Source organism: Cottoperca gobio, chromosome 21 (assembly GCF_900634415.1).
Source record: "Cottoperca gobio chromosome 21, fCotGob3.1, whole genome shotgun sequence".
In the NCBI taxonomy this organism is placed as follows: Eukaryota; Metazoa; Chordata; class Actinopteri; order Perciformes; family Bovichtidae; genus Cottoperca; species Cottoperca gobio.
Genome location: NC_041375.1, coordinates 10,506,907 through 10,527,785, shown reverse-complemented (window position 1 = coordinate 10,527,785; position 20,879 = coordinate 10,506,907). Strand labels below are relative to the sequence as shown.

The following is a 20,879-nucleotide window of genomic DNA, read 5'->3' as shown; positions in this document are numbered from 1 at the left end:
AACTGAATCATCATCAAAACCTAAGGTGCTTATTTTTATCATGACAAATGGAGTTTAGTGTTTGTGTGTGTGTGTGCTGGAAAATGGCGACTTCCTGGCAACTCAGGCCTTTCACAGGATAGCCAAAAATTGTTCAAAGAGCGCTGAGTCTCTCAGAAAGCCAAGGTTAACACACACACACACACACACACACACACACACACACAGAAGCATAAAAATGCTCACAACATGCTCGCGCTTGTGGATGTACAGATTCAAATACAATCGTTGCTGCTTCTTGGTTTATGTGTGTTTGCAGTTGTGGGAATGACTCTGTGCAGCCGATAATAAACTGGGTCAGCATTTAGCAAGCCAAGGACACACAGACACACAGACACACACACACACACACACACACACACACACACACACACACACACACAGTCCTTCAGATTTTGTTCTTCCTCCGTTCCGCTGCTGTCAGAGCCCAGGGAGGGAATCATGAAAATTAAAATCAATACTTTATTGCCACGTCAACACAGGGGATAGGAATTATGATAAAGTCCTAAAGTGTTTATTGCTGCCACCTATACCTACTTTTGAAGTGCTTGTTGTGTGATGCTTGCTCTGCTAACAGCCTCAGGATATGTGCTATTCCTGAGGCGAGGTGTCCTAAAACTCTACAATCCTCGTCCAGAGGGAGAGAGGAGTCAGCGATCAGCTTCTGCATCTGATAAGTGTGGGAAGGACACAGCCAATGATCTTAGGCCACATCCACACTAATATATTTTTGTTTTTAAAGCACACAACACACACACACACACACACACACACACACACACACACACACACACACACACACACACACACACACACACACACACACACACACACACACACACACACACACACACACACACACACACACACACACACTGATTGCACTCGGAGGCCTCCATTGTGAACTTTATGATTTCATGCATTGGAGGCAGGTGTTATTGGATCAACACCAGATGCACAGTTAACAAGTAAACAAAGTACAAGACTAAAAGCCCCACTTGTAGCTCCACAGTCAAACAGTGATAGAGTGAAAAACAGGCCGAAGGTTTTGCTCTGGGTGCGGTGCAAGAGAAAAAACAAACAAACATTTGGAGCCATTTAAGGATCAGTTCACCCTCATGATAAAAAATTGTTTGTCTTGTCATGCAAATAGTTTTGGTTTTATGTACTGAGGTCTTTAGATCTCCGTATCAGACACCTATGCTGCTATAGTACCACAGAGGTTAATCAAATGTGTTCTCCTCAGAGTTTTCCAGAAACATTGTGCCCCATACAAGAACATTTTCATGTTTTATCCAAAATGTCGTACTTTTGTGAGTTTTATATACATTTCATTTTAATTAATTTCTGTATCATAGTTAAATTATTAAACACATTTAGATTCAGGGATGCTTAAGTCAACTGTCAGTGTTTTTATATTTACTGTGGAGAGACAGAAAGTTCAAAATACACAAAAATGGTGAATGGCACACATTTGTGCGTGCCGTTTAGGAATTAATTTGTTGTACGAGCGGTTCATGAGGCTGTCAACAGTTTTCATAGGAACTATTTATTTAGTAGAAAGTAGTTCCAAAAACCAACATTTTAATTAACTGAATGACATGTTGCTGCAGTTTGTAGTTGTATTGGGTTAGCTGCAGAAATGTTACAGACTGACACACTCTTTCTGCTTAGGTGCTACTGGTAATGTCTTGTTTTCATTTGGGTAAATGTGCTCACTAAATCTCATGACAATCGTGTTTGTAAATTATAGTTTGGCGCTGAAAGCCAGAGTGAATTTCATGGAAATCTTGAGATGTCTTCTCCCAAACTGTCTTATTAAGAATCGGCTTAATGAATGTTCACCTTTGAGCTTCATTCAATAGTTTGCGGTAGAGGATCAAGAAAAGCACCTCTTCCTAGAAACACTAAATAAATACAACACTATGTGGATTGTTTGCTGTAGCTCAGTGATGCGGACTGCTGCCTCGTGGCACACCAACCTTTCTTTCATTCAGGATAACATTACTTCTTGACATACTTTACTATGACTGTTACATTCTGGTCCAGTGATTAAACTTATGTTTTTCAGTTATCATTTCCTGTTTTACTTTGGTTCACCTTTGTGTCTCGTTTCAGATACTTCACATCATGCCCTCATTTGTTTTCCGCCTGTGTGATTACCTAACCCGGCCAGATTAGTTTCACCTGTCCCTCATTACCCTAACCCTCCCTTGTGTATTTCTCTGTGTGCTCCCCTTTGTCTGTGCTAGTTCCTCTTTACTGTATTTAGTGAGCGTTCTAGCATTGTTGGTCCACGAGATTTCCCAGTTTCTTTCAGACAAACCATTTGTTTCTTCAACTTAGACCCTGCCTAGTGTTTTGTAAACTTGTCAACCTACAGAATGTACAGAACTTTGTTTTCGTCAAGTAAGACTTGAACTTATTTCGTCTGTGAGTCGTGCATTTGAGTCCTCTTTCTGCTGGCTGCCAGTGCTGCATGATAATGACATATTTTACAACATACTTTACTATCACCTTCTTCTGACTCTTTTTATGACATAATATACTATGATTTTTAATGATATTCTAAACTATCACATTTGTTAGGACACACTATACCAGTGATACTCAACGCGCGGCCCATAGGCCAAATTTGGCTATTTCAACCATTTTCTTAATCACAAATTATATTATTTACTTTTACTGTAAATACATCAAAAAGAGCTTTATCAACAAAGAAAAAGTGCCCAGAGAGATGTCTGGGATAGGCCCCAAATATTATTAACCAAAAGTCATTTTGCAAGAGTCGCCCCCAGGCAGAGCACGTTCAGTATCCTTGCTTTAGCTCATTATACGCTGTATAAAGTCTGTGTTTTGTGACCACAGCCATAACAACACATCCAGATCCAAGGGTGAGGAGGAGGTTGTGACTCTGTTTCTTTTTTTTCCAAGAAGATGATGTGGTAAAAACCTCGGAGAGTGTGTTTGTTTGTGTGTGGTGAAGTTCCCCTGGTGTGTTTTGGAGGTTGGCGAGAAACCACTATGGAAACACAGAGGACAGTGTTTGTCCTGGTGACATCATCCTGTCGTTTTACTCTCACCCTGATGTGAGGAACATGTCAACAGACCTCCAGATGGTGGTACCAGAATAAGAAGTAACTTTATATACCGACCAATACTATTCCATTTGTCATGCAGGATTTAAAATGTTTTAAGTGTTGCCTTTATAGAAAATGTGTTAGATATTATGTAATTTACTGTCAGCACAGATGCATACAAAGAAAAAAGCAAGACATAAACGAAGGTGAGGTCACAAATTCATGTGAAGATGTTCCTGCTTAAATAAAGATGTTGCAACCCTAGTCTACTAAGATTTGTGATTAACCTGAATGGCCTCTCCTCAGCAGCAGCACATTGATAGCAGTGGCACCTCTGAGGTAATATTTAGCTTGGTTATTTGTGTGTGTGGTGGCGATGGTTAAATCAAACATTCCTCATACGGATGTGAAAGAGGATTTCGCAAGTGATGTAAGTGTGTGTGAGTGAGTGAGTGAGTGAGTGAGTGAGTGAGTGAGTGTGTGTGTGTGTGTGTGTATGAGGGAATCTCCTCTTCCAGTGTTTTATGTCTGTGGATGTTTTAGGAAACTTAAGCTTCTCATCAGGCCTCCACATAAGACAGAAAGAGACGTGTGTAATTAATTGATAAGCATCTCTGGAAAATGCTTGTTCGACACTTTTCATGGAAGTGAAAGGAGTCACACTGCAGAAATTCACTGGCTGGATCCAGGATTGTGCCAAAATATAGATGAGAGGAAGAAAAATGTAGAGCAAAGCGCTTTCTGGCAGCTTTGAAGCATTATTTGAAAGTGTGTATGCAGCAAAGAATAGCCCAGGTATTCGACCACCAACATTAACACACAACAAAAGTTCAAACATCCGGCGTCTTGGCATTTTCCATCAACCGCTAATCTACTGTACGTGCTTTCTTCAGTCATTTTAAATGTTTTTGTTATCTACAGGTTTTCCAGATAAATGGGTTAGGAAATATATTTGAAAAAAATATCTAAAACTCTGCATACTTTATCTTAGATTCTTTTTCATCTCTGGAAACTTGCAGTGTGAACCCTATGGCAGACAGCGCCCTCTTTCCTGTTGTCACTGTATAAACATGGAAAAGAAAGGTGGAACAGAAAGAAAAATCAACTTTATGAATTGGGTTTCCTTTAATCCTCTTACATTTTTTGATATGTTATATTCCCATCATCCCTAAAATGTTAACATGTGATCAAGTTTTTGATGTTTGAGATCAACATGAATGTTTCTATTACAGAATATACAGCAAGTCATGCTTGTACGACCACTGGTGCACCACTTAATTTAAAAGTCCTTCCCGAGCCGCTGAATGTGATTTGGGTGAATATGTACAGGTAGTGATGAAATGTCTAATAGGTACATTCAGATTGAACGAGAAAGTCAGAGGTGCATGAATGCACACACACTTACAGTTTACTGTGACAACATGTTGTGTTGTCACAGTAAACTGCAGCATCACCTTTGCCCTGTTGTATTACACTTTAATGAAGACCAGCTGTTGGCTCCTGCTCAGACTTGAAACTTGCCTCAGATATACAGAAGTAGGTAATTAAAGTTTGGAAAGATGTCTTTATTTTAATTACATTGCGTGGTGATGCAGCTGTGAGCAGGGACTGATATATAAACTGTTGAATGGTTGTCTTAAGGCCCTGTCACACATATCCGTATGGTAGAAACGTATGCTGGCGTATACGAAATATCGGCAATACGTTGATATAAATTAAGGGTAAGTTGTGATCGTTCGAAGGACACAGACGATACGGCGAACACGCCAGATATACGGCCCTGTCACACAGTTTCGTATGGCAGAAACGTATGCCGGCGTATATGAAAATGAGTCCAAATAAGTCCAGCTTTTCCACAGCGGTGTTGTAGCTGACGTATACATAACGTATACATAACAAATTGTTATACGTATGTCAAACCTATTGATAGCGTATCACTTGCTTATACAAAACGTATCAGAGCGTCTGGCCAACGGAGCTGGAAAAGTGCCATTTGGTTCACGTCATGCTGATGCTGGAGAACGGCTAGAATGTACTCTTGTCGCAGCCTCTCAGCATCCTCCATGCTTCAAACACCAATAAGCTCCCAAAACGCTAGCTGAATGCCAGCTGTACTGTAGAAACACGTTTAATAAGTTATTCAGTCGTCAGGCATAATCTTAACATAGGTTACGAATAGGTTATCCACTCGTTATCAATAAATTGGCTGAAGGGTTCACCTTCAGCCGACGTAGCCTATATCTAACATATCTCTAACATATTCACGTACTGTATTCACGTAGGTATTTACGTACTATATTACGTACCTCTCCGGGAACCATCAACTTACCGTGGTGGAGAGGTTTGTGTGTCCCTATGAACCAGAGCTGTGTTGTCTGGAGCCTTGTGCTCCTGGTAGGGTCTCCCAAGGCAAATTGGTCACATGGGGGAAGGCCCGACTAAGAATGGTTCAAAACGACCTCATGAAAAAAAGGGAAAGAAAAGGAGAGACCCTGCCTGGAGGAAGCCCGAGGCCCCCGTCTGGAGCCAGGCCCAGAGGGAGGGCCACGGAGCCCGGTCGGGCATAGCCCGAAGAAGCTACGTGGTGCCTCCCATCCATCCTGTGGGCCCACCACTCACAGGAAGAACCGCTGGGGTCGGGTGCCCTGTCACACAGGTGGCAGTGATGGGCAGGGACCTCAACGGACCAGACCCAGGCAGCTGAGGCTGGCTCTGGGGACGTGGAACGTCTCCTCTCTGTTGGGGAAGGAGCCAGAACTAGTAAGGGAGGTCGAGCACAACCAGTTGGATCTGGTGGGGCTTACCTCTACGCAAGGTGTGATGCGTCGGGCGGGTGTGGGGTTACTCACAAGTCCCTGGCTGAGCGCCACTACGTTGGAGTTCACCCCGGTGGACCAGAGGGTCGCCTCCCTACGCCTTCGGGTTATGGGGGGGGAAACTCTGACTGTTGTTTTTGCTTATGCCCCAAACAGCAGTTCGGAGTATCCGGCCTTCTTGGAGACCCTGAATGGAGCCCTGCAGGGGGCTCCAGTAGGGGACTCCGTAGTCTTGCTGGGAGATTTTAACGCGCACGTGGGAAATGATGGAGACACCTGGAGAGGCGTGATTGGGAGGAACGGCCTCCCTGATCTAAACCCGAATGGTCGTTTGTTGTTAGACTTCTGTGCTAGTCATGGAATGGCCATAACAAACAGCATGTTCGAACATAAGGATGCTCATAAGTGTACATGGTACCAGAGTGCCCTAGGCCAAAGGTCAATGATCGATTTTGTGATCGTATCATCTGATCTGAGGTCGCATGTTTTGGACACTCGGGTGAAGAGAGGGGCGGAGCTATCAACTGATCACCATCTGGTGGTGAGTTGGATCAAGGGGTGGGGGAAGACTCTGGACAGACCTGGTAAGCCCAAACGGGTAGTGCAGGTGAGCTGGGAACGTCTGGAGGAAGACCCTGTGCGGAAGATCTTCAACTCACACCTCCAGCGGAGCTTTTCAGACATCCCTGTGGAGGTTGGGGGCATTGAACCTGAGTGGGCGATGTTCAAAACCTCTATTGCTGCGGTGAGGAGCTGTGGTCTCAAGGTCTTAGGTGCCTCAAGGGGTGGTAACCCCGGTGGTCAGGGAAGCCGTTCGACTGAAGAAGGAGTCCTTCCGGGTTATGTTATCCGGGAGGACAGTTTCAGGGTATCGACGGACTCGAAGGGGCAGCCATGGCATAGGCAAAGCAGCGGGTGTGGGAGAATTTCAGAGAAGCTATGGAGAAGGACTTTCGGTCGGCACCAAGGTGCTTCTGGAAAACCGTCCGGAACCTCAGGAGGGGGAAGTGGGGAACCATCCAAGCTGTTTACAGCAAAGGATGGCACCCTGCTAACCTCGACTGAGAAGGTTATCGGGCGGTGGAAGGAGCACTTTGAGGAATTCCTGAATCCGACTAACACGTGGTAGGAAATTGACGCTTGTCCCCCATCAGCTTCCACGTCCACCTCTATTGTAGAGGTGGACCTGGAAGCTGATGGGGGACCATCGTCAATTTCCTTGTTGGACGTAACTGAGGTAGTCAAACAACTCCACAGTGGCAAAGCCGTGAGAGACTCAGAGTAGAGCCGCTGCTCCTTTGCGTTGAAAGGAGCCAGTTGAGGTGGTTCGGGCATCTAATATGGATGCCACCTGTTCGCCTCCCTAGGGAGGTGACCCAGGTGACTCAGGACTCGGTGGAGAGATTATATCTCCTCACTGGCCTGGGAACGCCTCGGGATCCTCCAGTCGGAGCTGGCGGATGTGGCCCGGAGAAGGGAAGTTTGGGGTTCCTTACTGGAGCTGCTGCCCCCGAGTCTCGACCCCGGATATGCGGTAGACGATGGATGGATGGATTTACGTAGTTAAGTATTCACGTACTGTATTTACGTAGGTAAGTATTCACGTATGTCTAACGTAACATCTGCATATCTTATGAAGCACACGTTGGTACGTCCGGTAATTTTGAACATGCTCAAAACATCGTACCCCAGCGTAACACAGCGTGCTCTTAACGAATACTACTTATACCTTACCTTATATCAACATACACCAGCGTATTGCAGATATTTTGTATACGCCATATTTTTGTATACGTTATGCATTCGTTGGATATTCATCTGATATATTTTGTATAAGTAAATGATACGCTATCAATAGGTTAGACATACGTATCTGTATAAGTTCACTTTTCCGATCCGATGAAAAGTTGGACTTATTTGGACTCTGACAAATTTTCATATACGCCAGCATACGTTTCTGCCATATGGATATGTGTGACAGGGCCTTTACACATAATAATAAAGTAACTTGGAACAAAAAACGAAGGTCACCGCGAGCAGACAACGAGCAATTGATGGCGTCTACATCAAGTTGTAGACACCATCTAGCAGACTGGTGTCTACAACTTGTGTTAGGGTAGTCAATTTTCATGCCATTTTAAAACACAACACTGATTTAAACAATACATATCACATGCATAGGGAAATTTTGCATTTATTTTGTCACTCCTGTGTTCATTTTCTGATGTTTTTGCCTGCAGAAAGATCTGTTCAGCCAGTCACAAGAAAAGGAGCCGCACATGTTACTTCAATGTTGTAGTCTCACAGCTCTTTGCCAAAGCTCTTATAAATGGATGTGGTATCTGAAGGTGCACAGGCTCCTATCATGGTAGCAAATATTCTTGATACAACAAACCAAACTTTCATGTCATTTATTTGTGATGTGGATTGTGTAAAAGGGCCTTTTCTTTAAAAACCTGCTCCTGTTTGCCATTTTTGACACGTTGCATACACAGCACAGCCAAAATAACTGAAACTTGGAGAGTCAGAAAATATTCTAAGAATTTGAATGGTATGCGTTTGAAAAAGCTCTGCTAAACCTTCATTGTGGAGAATAATGTCCTTCCTTCTACACTAACAATCCCCTGCACATGCACACAGACATACAGAGCTGTGCCAACTCAGGCGAAGTCTTTCGTGTGATGTTTAGGTGCTTTGGTTTCCCTCGGGCAGACAAAGAGCTACTGTGGCTGCAGACTGTTGTGTAGATGACACCGCTCACAAACATGACTCTTATCCAGCAGCTCATATGGCTGTGGAGTGTGTGTGTGTTTGCGTCTGTGTGTCCTTTGGGAGTGATACACGACACCCCGAGTCATCACTGAAAGTAGCGGCAATGCACATGGCGTGGGAACAGCTAATTAATGCACAGCGACCAGCTGACGACAGTCCTTCTTTGTCTCTCATTCCTTTCTTCTAGTTGCTCATGTCTGACAAGTGATACATTTACAATCGGAGCAAATACTGATATCAATTAAAAATGATTAAATAAATACAATTATTATCAACACAATTTTAATGCTAAACCAACCCCAAACTTTCAATGGTGTTACAGCCTACAGCTGAACTACACATGGAAATGCATTACATTCTAGTGGACCAAAGGTACAGAAGATCTTCCATACACAGGGCTCCAAATAATTATATATATATATATATATATATATATATATATATATATATATATATATATATATATATATTATACACACTGAATACTTTTTTTTATTATTATTAATATTTTTTGTTATTTCTCTCTCGGACTCGTAATGTGTAGGTTACACAAGTTTTTCAAAGTCAATAACATTACTGTAAATAAAATTGCCTGTCCCTAATCTAAACTTGATTTGTGTTCCCTGTTAACATGTTGTTCCTTTGCTGGAAGTAACATTTTGTACTTGTGCAGTGAAAAGCCACAGTGAGGACAGTCTAGCGTGCAGAGTGCAGGACTTGTGTCCCATCTTGTGCTTCAAATCAGAGTATTCCTTTCTTTTTTCTTCTTTCTAATATGTACCCAAGACCTTAATCAAGTGTTTGAGTTGCATAGACATACCAATAAAAACTTTTGACCTGCTTTAGCTTCATGCACGAGTGAGTGCTGCAGGGGGGAATCCTGCATTATTTGCAAATACATTCTATATAAACGTTTTGTTAACAATAGCATTAGGTGTCCTCTAAAATATTATAATGCTGACTAGTGTTGCGTTACAGGGACTCACTATAGTTTGACATGGTATTTCCATTTTTATTTTTGGTAGCTCTGATGCCACCGTCTAATGTTACATAGGACTACCAAGCTCGAGTACCTAGATTACTCATAAAATGTTGATTGATTTTAAGCCACGCTAGCAGCGTGGCACTGAACTATCTCAACAACTATTAGATGGATTATCATGAAGTTTTGGACACATTCATGGTTCCCAGATGATGAACCCAACGGACTTCGGTGATCCTCTGACTTTTCCTCTTGTGCCACCTTGAGGCCTTTTTGGTTTTGAGTGAAATGTCTCAACAACTAATGGATGGTTCACCATGAAATTTGGTTCACATATTCAATGAATTGTACTTCACCTTCATCAGATCAAAATATTTATTGGTCCGATACTTTGGTTTATGATCAAATACCTGCAAAACTATAATGACATTCTGCATCAGCCTCAGTTGTATTTTGTGTTTGGTACTAATTCGAAAATGTTAGCATGCTAACACACTAACTTATGATTGACACCAGTGAGAAGCATTTTAACTGCCTAAAATCAGCTTGTTAGCATGCTGATTTTAGCATTTAGCTCAGAGTACTGCTGCGCTTACGGAGTCACATTTAGAAGTGGAGTGGTGTTATCTGGTGGTCTGTACCTTAAGAAATTGGTGAGGTTGCAGAGTAGCCTATCTTACAAAAATGACAATTTCTTGGGCATTTTAATTTAACTACTTTTAATTTAATAAACCTTTCATTAAAACATGTTGAGGTCAACAACAGTAACAATACTAGATTTTAAGTAAAGTCAAATTAGATCTGACCTGCACGTCAAAGTGTGTGCATTCTGACAATTTGTCTTTATTTTTATTTTTAATTTATTTACACACAAATAAAGACATATTGTACACACACACACACACACACACACACACACACACACACACACACACACACACACACACACACACACACACACACACACACACACACACTTTGCTCGAACGATCAGTCCTTTGTAGAACCCTCTCCTGTAATTTGGCATTCGCTGGGACACATTCAGTACGTATAAAGTATGCAAATATGGTCACCACAAAAAATTGTTTTCATTAAAACAAGATGCGAGAAAAGACTAATAAGACATTTTAAGCCTTTAAAAGAACCATTTATTGTATGGACTTCTTAAGGCCCTGTCACACATATCCGTATGACGGAAACGTATAGGAAAAATAGTTCACAATTTGTCAGAGTCCAAATACGTCCAACTTTTCATCGGATCGGAAAAGTGAACGTATACAGATACGCATGTCTGTGAAAATGTTTTGAGCGTGTTCAAAGTTTTCGGAAGTATCCAACGTGTGCTTCATAAATTATGGAGCCGTTACACTTACGTTACGTTAGACATAAGTGAATACAGTACGTGAATACGTTAGAGATATGTTAGATATAGGCTAAGTCGGCTGACGGTGAATCCTACAGCCAACTCATTGATAACGAGTGGATAACCTATTCCTACCCTGTTAAGATGATGCCTGACGACGGAGTAACTTATTAAACGTGTTTCTACAGTACAGCTAGCGTTCAGCATGTTAGCCGTTCTCCAGCATCAGCATGACGTGAACCAGATGGCACTTTTCCAGCTCCGTTGGCCAGACGCTCTAATACGTTTTAAATAAGTAAGTGATACGCTATCAATGTTTGACATACGTATAATAATTTGTTATGTATTCGTTATGTATACGTCAGCTACAACACCGCTGTGGAAAGGTTGGATGTATTTGGACTCTAACAAATGTTGAGCTACTTTTCATATATGCCGGCATGTTTCTGCCATACGGAGCTGTGTGACAGGACCATATGTCTGGCGTGTTCGGCGTATCGTCTGCGTCCTTCGAACGATCACAATTTACCCTTAATTAATATCAACGTACACCAGCGTATTGCCGTATATTTCGTATACGCTGGCATTAGTTTACGCAGGATATGATTCAAAAACACATACTGATTTATCTTGAGGTGCATACTCTCGGTGGTTCAGTGGAAATAATTCGTCCTTTAAGTTAACTTAATTTATGTCCCTGGCACGTCATTAATGTCCACCTATTTCAGTGTTTATTGGTGAATGACTGGCGATGGCAGAGTTATGTACTGCAGGCTGGATGGCTTGGGCCACTGCAACAGGCATGCCAGCATTTAGTCACGGTAGGTAACTGGGTCAATAGCTCAGAATCCCCTGTGTCCTCCTTCAACGGAGGGACAGAGAAGAACTCAAAAGAGGACAAATAATCCTTTTTTTCTTGTATAAGCACCAGCAACAGCTCAGTGCTGCAGATGTCTCTCCATCTCTTGTCTGTATGCTTTCTTCTTTTCTAACAGCTTTACATCCAACAGTTCAGTTCTTCAAATAAAAAACAAATCCAAACATTTTTATAGCATGTCTCCATTGCCATGTGGAGCTGATGTGTGCTTATTCAAAGTTTTCTTCCTTAAACAGGCGGTTGAGGTTATCCAGGTTTTCAGTCTGAATTTATATTAGTTACACCTGGTTTCTAATCTTTCAATTAAATGAGAACTCACTCTCCCAGACATATTCTGCAGGAAGATTTTTTGCAGTAGAAGTAAGAGGGTTAACGTGAGGAGACTTGATATCTCTTTCTTTCTTCTCCACCTGCTTTGCATTCTCTCCTGTGCTCTCCCTGTTTGTCTCTCTCCCACCTTACTTTCTGTCATCCTCTCTGCAGACAAACATGGCTGAGGTACGGGCAGACCACCAAAATGTGTGTGTGTGTGTGAGAAGCTGTGCCAACCTGAACCGGCTGAACTGCAGCTCTGACAGTCCCTCAGCTCTCTCTCTGCAGGTAGGTTGGATGTCAGCACTCTCTGTGTGATAGAGGCAGAAACACAACCAAGTCCATTTGTTATATTGTCACACCTTATTTCATGTATTTTAACTTAATTTGGGAGATAAACTAAGCAGGTTGGACCTGACTGCTATGGCACCACATACACATCCCTACTAAAGGAAGTGTCTCTTTAGCCAAGTGTGGATGTGAGATGAAATAAAATCATGAAGATTACAACACACTGCATTAACACATTTCAGAGATTTCAACATCCCTTTTTCACGCTGCTGATCTCATTCAGCTCGTCTGGGAAATCAGTAAAGCGCAGAAAGATCTTGTGAGCTTTGACCCATATAAGAGGAGTTAACTGTATTCACTCACTCTCTTCCTCTCTGTCACACACAGTGAAGCCATTTTCATGAATACCATGAAATTGTTCAAACATGATTAAAACCATGGAATCAATATTGAAACAGGGCGGAACAATTAGCTGATATAATGTACTGTATACTAAAAAGTACTGTGTTTGCTTTTCCCTCTTACATTCAAGACAGATAAGCCTTCATCTCTGCGGAGGATTGGGACACTGTCGTTGTCAGTGACCGTGTTCAGTTCTGAACACAGCCGTCGTGCCAGTGAATCCTCCGAGACTTCACCATCTCTGGGTTTCCAGGTGGTTGACGGGAGTCTACGCCATTTGCTCCAGATTTTGTGGGCCTCCTCCTCCGTCCTCGATGATTCAGTGGTGTTACAATCTGGTGGGTCCACCATCAGTGTGGGCAGTGCTTCTCTGTCATATGAGAGCAAATAGCTATCGTCAAATGTGATGTATCCTAAAACAAAAATGTTCTTCTTAACTTTGGCCATTTCTCATATGTACTATATTTATTCCTGCTACATCCTCAAAGATTTTTATTTCCTATAGTTTCTCACCGCCCGCCCTGACCCTAACTTGCGAGATAACACTAGCGTAAATATATGTATCCTTTGGTCACCGCTGCAGATAAAACGTGTAAATCTTCATCAGAATCAGAAGCTGTGAATGTTTGTTCTGCTGCAGCTCCTAAAGGTCACTGTTCCCACATCTACTAAAAACAGCTTCCACTGTCTCTCTGGCGTCTGTCTTTCCAAAACACATGCCAGCAGGTTTGATATTTTTTAAACACTCTGCAGTTCCTGTGTTTCCCTGAATAACCTTTGACACCTGGAAAGAGCAAAAGTGTGAACAAACAATACCTGTTGCATCACCATGAGATTCAGATAAACACAAATGACCATTTTCAATGGCAGCAGTGCTTACATTTGAGTCACTGGTTTACTCACCAAATGAGTCTTTTGGATACTTTACTTAAAACTAAATAGTAACTAAAGTAAGTATACATAAACAAACTGCTGTGAGATCAAAGGTGGGTCTCTGAAATTAAAAAGTTTAGAACTTCAGCTCCAAATCACACATTGCATCACATTTGTAGTTGCATTTCTCCCAGCATGTTTCAACTGGACAGTAAACACATAAAAAAAAAGCAATATGCAAAACTAAAAAGGTTGCAGGATGAACGTGCAGTTGTTATTCATCTGTTCTCTGTCTTGTCAGGAGAATAGCTTCTTCTGCTCACTCTTGAGACTCAGCAGATTCACCCAGTTAAAATCCTTTCTCGTAGTATAACCCATATTTGGAGGTTTTCTCTGTGCAGAGAGCGATGACTTGAGACTTTAGGGAAACTCAATGTTCCTTCAGTGGCCAGTTTAATCATATCAAACCATTAAAAAATAAACTCCTGACCTAATCTTGAAATGTGCACTTCATGCGCTTCTCGGACAGACCGACATAATTAAAAGGTGTTGGGTGTCTTTTGAGGTCAATCCTTGAAATAAGGATACACACACACACAATGTCTTTGTCACACCCATGCAAGAGCTGTCATTAAGTGAGTATGGTCTCTTGTTTCAGCACAGGTGCTGATCTATGATCAAACTCCACAGGCAGGCGTGACATTAAGAGGCTGAGGTGGCACCGACAACATCTGTTGTAAGAGGAATCAACACACTGGTTACATCTGCAGTCAAGCAGTTATCTACGACAAGAACGCCGCACACAGTCCTGATGGTCGTCCATGAGATTGATGCAAACTAAAGAAACATGAATGTAACTTTAATCAAGGTCTTAATTATTGCACATATATACTATTTCATGATGCATAATAATGATGCATAATTCTGTGATAGCAGCAGTTATTGTAAAATAAGCCACCTGTGGGTCGTCATCCTGTAGCTAAAGAGTAAAACTACAACAAAAGAAAGAAATGATTTTACTTGTATCTGTATCTGTGTTACTTGTAGTACCAGTCATATTTTCAGTAACTTGTTCAGTGGTGGAAGTGAACAAAACACATTTACTGAAAGACTTCAGTAAATCACTTCACTACATAACTTGCATTAATCTGTATTTCTTATATTAACCTTGAATCAAGTGTTGAGTGGAAAGGAAAGCTTTAAGCAGATCTTTAGCCTCTTTTAGCTTTTTGTTTTAGGCACTGCCACAGTTGTGTATATGTATAAGTCTCCACTCTCATGTTGTCTCTCTAGATACTGTGCCAATGCATATGCTCACTGTGTCCCACATTAATAAAAGCAAATAGTTCCCTCTTGTGTCCGTTGTGTGCCATTACCCAACCTACGTCATCTTGCTGAGTTAGTTGTTTCACACAATATAAGTCTTATACGTTTCAGGATTCCCCTACTTTGTGCTATACTGTGTATTTTAAATATTAAAGCTTCCTAATCTTTTGATTGTCATCATCAACATCCTGTCAGAGACCTTCTCCTGAAAGGAGGCATCTTTTTGTTAAGTGTTCAAGGGGAGCACGGTAGAGTTTGATAGCTGAAGGCTCTGGCTCCCATTGTACTTTTAGAGACTCTAGGAACCACAAGTTATCTGTATTCAAAACAATCAAAGTAAGAAGGGATTTATAAATAAATAGTTCAATAGTAAGCCAACCTGCAGAGCTCTGGTTGTCATGCTAGCAGCTCTGCCAGACTGCACTAAGGCATCAGTATTTTTAGCTAAATGCTCACGTAAGCATGCTAACATGCTTACAATCATAATGCTAACATGAGGATGATTAGCAGGTAAGATGTTCAACATGTTTCACCATCTTAGTTCATTTGCTAATCAGCAACAAACACAAAGTAGAGCTGAGGCTGATGGGAATTAGTCATTTGTTTTGCAGGTATTTGGTCACAAACTAAAGTAATGGATACATTGAAGGTGTGACCTGATGATGGAGCTCTGGGAGAGGAAAGGTGAAGGGATCACCAGGGTTATTAGTATAACTCATCTTGTGGGGAACATGGATGTGTGGAGCACATTTCATGGCAATCCGTCCAACAGTCAAGATATTTCAGTCTGGACTGAAGTGGCAGACTGACTGACATTAACATCCTAAGAAGAGTCACACAGCTAAACATGGTCTATCTAACATCGGTTTACTATCCATTATATTGATATTTAGACTCTATGCACGACAGACTGACGCACACATGAAGGCACATCACGGCAGGGCTCGAGCTTCGAGGGCTGAAGGCTGCAGATCTGTGATGGACTGTATCTTTCACTTTGCTTGGAAGCACTCCACTAGACTAGAAACTTGATAAGAGTCACGGTTAATGAAAACACTTGATAAGAGTTTTTAATAAAGGACCATGATTAGCTATAAAGAAAAAAAAAAGAATTTGATAGGAGTCACAATTTAAAAGGAACTAGATAAGAGGCATTCATGAATGATAAAGGAACAAGAGGATTAAACTGCTTTGACGCTACACAGGGCCACATGTTGCAGGCAGAGGGTCGCGAAGATGAGGAAAACAGCAAAAGGTACAAATGGGATTGGTATGACGTCCCTTTAAGTGATGTTGAAAGTGATACAGGAAGTGATGTGGAGAGTGATTACACTGATGCGTGAAGAGGGATGTTCATATACAGTAAACATATCTTCTCCACTTAACCACCTTCACTTCTCATGGGTGCATCACATCCATGAGGTGATGCACCCATGATATGTTGACAGCAGCTCTGAATAATCACTCCTTCCCTGTAAACCACATCACTTTATACTCTGGAGGCCAATTAAATCCCTCATCCAGTGGTGGCCTCCACATGCAGGTTAGATTAAGTGGCAACTTTCAATTGGCTGAAGAAAATCATAAATAAATGTTAAAAAAGCAGTAACTTGACTCGTTGACCCTTCACCTTTGCATTTAGAAACCAAGGCATGACAGTATGTTGCTTAGATCTTCAGATATCCGAATATTTATTTGAGTATTTCACTGAGCCAACAACAGGAAATGCCAATACACTAATATTGTTTATTTATTTTTTATTCATGTCAGTTTTAGACATTTTCTTTCTCTCAGAAAAAAAAAAACTACCATCTGCTGATAACTCATATGGGTCGACCACCACAAGTGTGACTATAAAAAACCGTATCAGTCCGGATCAGTCTTTTATAGTCACAAAGGATCCCTTTGGTATAAAAAACCCCCAAAAGAAAACCCTGTGAATTAAGAAAAAGCTTCATGTTTTGAAACAGGTGAAGCTGCGTGGAAACAATTGTATCAACCTAATGTCCAAATAATAATATTCTGATCGCGTCACCTCCAGCTGAAGACTTGCGTGCAAACAGAACAGGTGGACATCAGTGCATGCGAGTGGCTCTGGGAAGTTGTGATGGGTGTTTTTCACTTCTGTAAACATTTCATGGACTAAATGATTAGTCGGGATAATGATTTGCAGATTAATCAATAATGAAAATAATCACGATTGTGTTTTCTAGATATTCTTTTGGTCTATAAAATGTCAGAAAATTGTAAAAGAAAATCCATCCTAGTTTCTCAAAGTCCAAGGTGATGTCTTGTTTTGTCAGTCCTAAACCTAAAGATAGTCAGACAAGTTGTTGGTTATTAAGTACCAAAGCAGAATACTTTGTAAAAGCCTCATAATGTCACCAGAGGAGTTTATTCACCTCAGTGGTAGAACGTGTGCTTTGCATGTACAAGGTCTTGGATTCAATCAACATCTCCAATGAAACGGATTAATATGATCAGATACTCAGTAATCTATACAGTGACAGTCAAGAACTTAATCAACATTTTTGTTCAAATGAATAAAGAATTGATAAGGAGATATTTCCAGAATTAAACCTGATTTATTGCCCCTTTGAGTAAACACATTTTACATTTCTGATCTCACTTTATGTCTCATTAATCCATCGGCATTGGATAACATTCTGCAATCAGTACCGCTGATCATCCATTTCTACAAATGTATGAAGTTACAAAAACACAGACTTAAAAAATAATAATAAACACAAGTCATCAATCCAGTCATGTTATATTCTCGAAATGTCGGATTCTACCAAAAGATCAGGACTAGTTTTACATGTTTGAGCCCAAAAAGGAGAAATGATGTACGCTTTATGTTAGGCTACATATGACCATTTTAGAAATCATAACTAAGTTTTCTGAGTCATTAGTGTTAGACCATTTCAGTAACGTGCTGAACACTGCAGGTCATTTGACATGCGAAACATCTGCACTGCCCTTTAACCAGAGAGGTCCGCTTCCATCCTTAGTTGTTACATCTGGATTACACTTCACTGCAGTGGTTTTAAATCGCAAAAAGAAAGAGAACTATCCACACACACACACACACACACACACACACAACACACACACACACACGGTGAGTGACAATAAATACAGTACACAAGTCAGTAACGCTGAAGAGAACTTATATTATGTTGGCTGTCCGTTTTAACCCTGACGACATAAAAAACAAGCTCAGTTCGTCAATATTCAGTAACATGGAGGCAGGTCTATATCTTCACCACGTCAGTTCTCAGTGGACCTTTTTTCCGTATTTCAGATGTAATATAAAAGCTCGAGGATGCTTAATATCCAGACAGGGTTGTGGAAATTTCTTCCATAGGATTTATACTTTTTATATATCTCTGATAAATAATTGAAATGGCTTCTAATAATAAATAATTGCTCCTTTAAAAGTGATTTGAAGCTTCCTCAGGTTCTTAAAATAGGGAAAATTTCTGGGAGCTAAAAATGCTTTAGGATCATAAACTTTTATTTTTTAAGTTATAACTTTGATGTTCTGAAAATATCTTAAAAAATAGTCATTTCAAAAGATCAAAACTAACTAATATAATTAGTTAATTAATAAGTACATTAATGTTTTTGTAAGCTGGCTAATTAGCTGCATTGAAACTCACACAGTGATAGACAATCATGGCATACATGTGCCATTTCTCTTTCATTTAAGGAAGTGCAGCAGTTCATAAGAAAATAGTGACAATTCTTAAAATGTCCTAACTAGCAATGTGAATTAATCTATAAAATCATCACTTCTTCGGAGTCAACCTTCCGCCAAATTTCACTGAAATCTGCAGTTTTTAACAAATCCTGCTCACAAACTCACAGGCCTGAAAACACAATATAATCAAAGTGAATATAATCCGTCTTCAAACCCTCTCCTGGCTGAACTAAACTAAAACGCTAACAGTGCACACACTCATTTTCTTAATGCTTAGCTAATCAGTGTTCCCTCATTAATTATATAAAGTAAAGTACAGAACCATTTCCCTCTGTAGTGACATGTCACTGTCCTACTGGTCGGCTGCACACGAGTTGTGAATAATAAGTTCAGACCTGAGAAAAACGGCTTCATGGTTCGTTTCAACATGCAGCAGGATCATGAACAGTTTGGGTTTGTATCACAGGAGAATACAAACGCTCAAAATGCATTAATACAAATGATTTAAAACAGTCAAGAAAGTGAAAGTCTGTTTAGTGTGAGGTTTTAAACTAATTCTCCTGCTAACAAAGGGTCTAAATTAGAAATGGAGTAACATAACATCACAGGTCACGAAGCTTCATTTCTCATGTAACAGGATTTCTGACCTGTGACTTTGGTTTGGCTTCTGATGAAGAAATATCAAATCACATCCGAGGCGTTAAAAGCCGTTTGCTCTGTTCTCACACAGACAGTAAAACTCAACAACGTTTGAGTTGTATTTCGTTAGAAAAGCAGAACCCTTCATCTGTTTACTGATGAGGCTCAGTTTGACCTCCTGCTGCTGCTCTGGGACCAGAGAACAGTCATCAAAATGCTCACATTAATCTGTACGAGTGCTAAAGCATTCTCACTGCAGTTACCATATCCAGTGTACTGTAGGCGGTTAAACGCTGAAGGCTTCATTCAAATTGGATTTTTACAACAGTGCATTTACTGTTAAATTAAACAAGTGGAAAGACAGAAACAAAAGTTCCCTTTGAGGAGTGTCTGGCCATTCAAATAAAATCTACATTATTCTTTAAGATTTTCAGTAACTAGCCACTTACAGTACGTTTCAGTGACATGATGCGTCAGCTCCCTTTGCCTGGCGTAATATATATACAGACAATACAGTACAATATACAGAACACCTCACCGGGACTTCACTTTATAATTAATTACCCTTAAGGACAAACATATGAAAATAATGTAAAGTAATGAGAACTGCACCGTTTGTCTGGGATTTTCATTAAATACTTTTGATGAATATTATTGAACTCGAGCTGATGTATTCGTACAAAGCATTACAGAAAACCTACAGTGACAACATCTTACCAAATGTTGTTATGAGGGCAGTTTTCTGACATGTCCAGAAGAGGGCGATGTGTTATCCATAGAAAAGACTGAAGTTTGGCGAGCTGAAACATACTGAAAGATCCACAGTGAATGAGGTGTCGGACATCTTCTCCCTGTTTGACAGAAGGAGTCCCTCCATCTGTCCGTGCAGCCTCCAGTAGAGTACGGCTGGACTGGTTTTTGTTCTCGTGCTTGTGAAGCACCGCGCCGCTCCTGGCAGCGCTTTCATTGCTGTTTGTCTGTGTGGCGTCTTCGCTCCTACATCTCCGACTCCTGCTGGATCTGGATGTAGCAGGCCTGCAGCAGAGTCATTTCATTGATCATTAAGTGACGAAGAACTAACGGCTGATGATGATTATATTATAGAATCTAAAAAGCACAATAGGGCTGCACAATCCTGAAATGTATCATTTTAGTTATTGAATAAAAAAAAGGAATTGTGTTTATACTGTTTCTTTTTATTGAGTCGAGTTATTCAGTTTTTACACCATAGACCTTTTCTCATCATTACTCTTTCATATATTTTTGCAAATATATAAACACAAACTCACAACAAACACAAATAAATGAACAAGCAAACAATACAAAAGATAAAACAAACAGATAAGAAGATGTAGGGAACGGAATGAAGACAACTTGTCAGCACAGAACACATAATATTCATTG

The 20,879-nt window shown here is 40.7% G+C and overlaps 1 protein-coding gene across 7 annotated transcripts in view; it reads right to left on the bottom strand.

Annotated features, from left to right (window-relative positions):
* Nucleotides 1-10,581: 10,581 nt before the first annotated feature.
* The window catches only part of LOC115026305 (alsin-like), a 36,089-nt gene continuing 25,791 nt past the window's right edge, over nt 10,582-20,879 (bottom strand). For 6 of the 7 annotated variants that reach the window (XM_029459067.1, XM_029459068.1, XM_029459071.1 and 3 more), the window contains one exon: nt 17,510-20,510. In XM_029459067.1, coding sequence (XP_029314927.1) covers nt 20,472-20,510 — 39 coding nt within the window. In that variant the 3' untranslated portion in view covers nt 17,510-20,471. Of the gene's footprint in view, nt 10,666-17,509; nt 20,511-20,879 lie in introns of those variants that run through there. The other variant, XR_003834283.1, reaches the window with a different exon arrangement.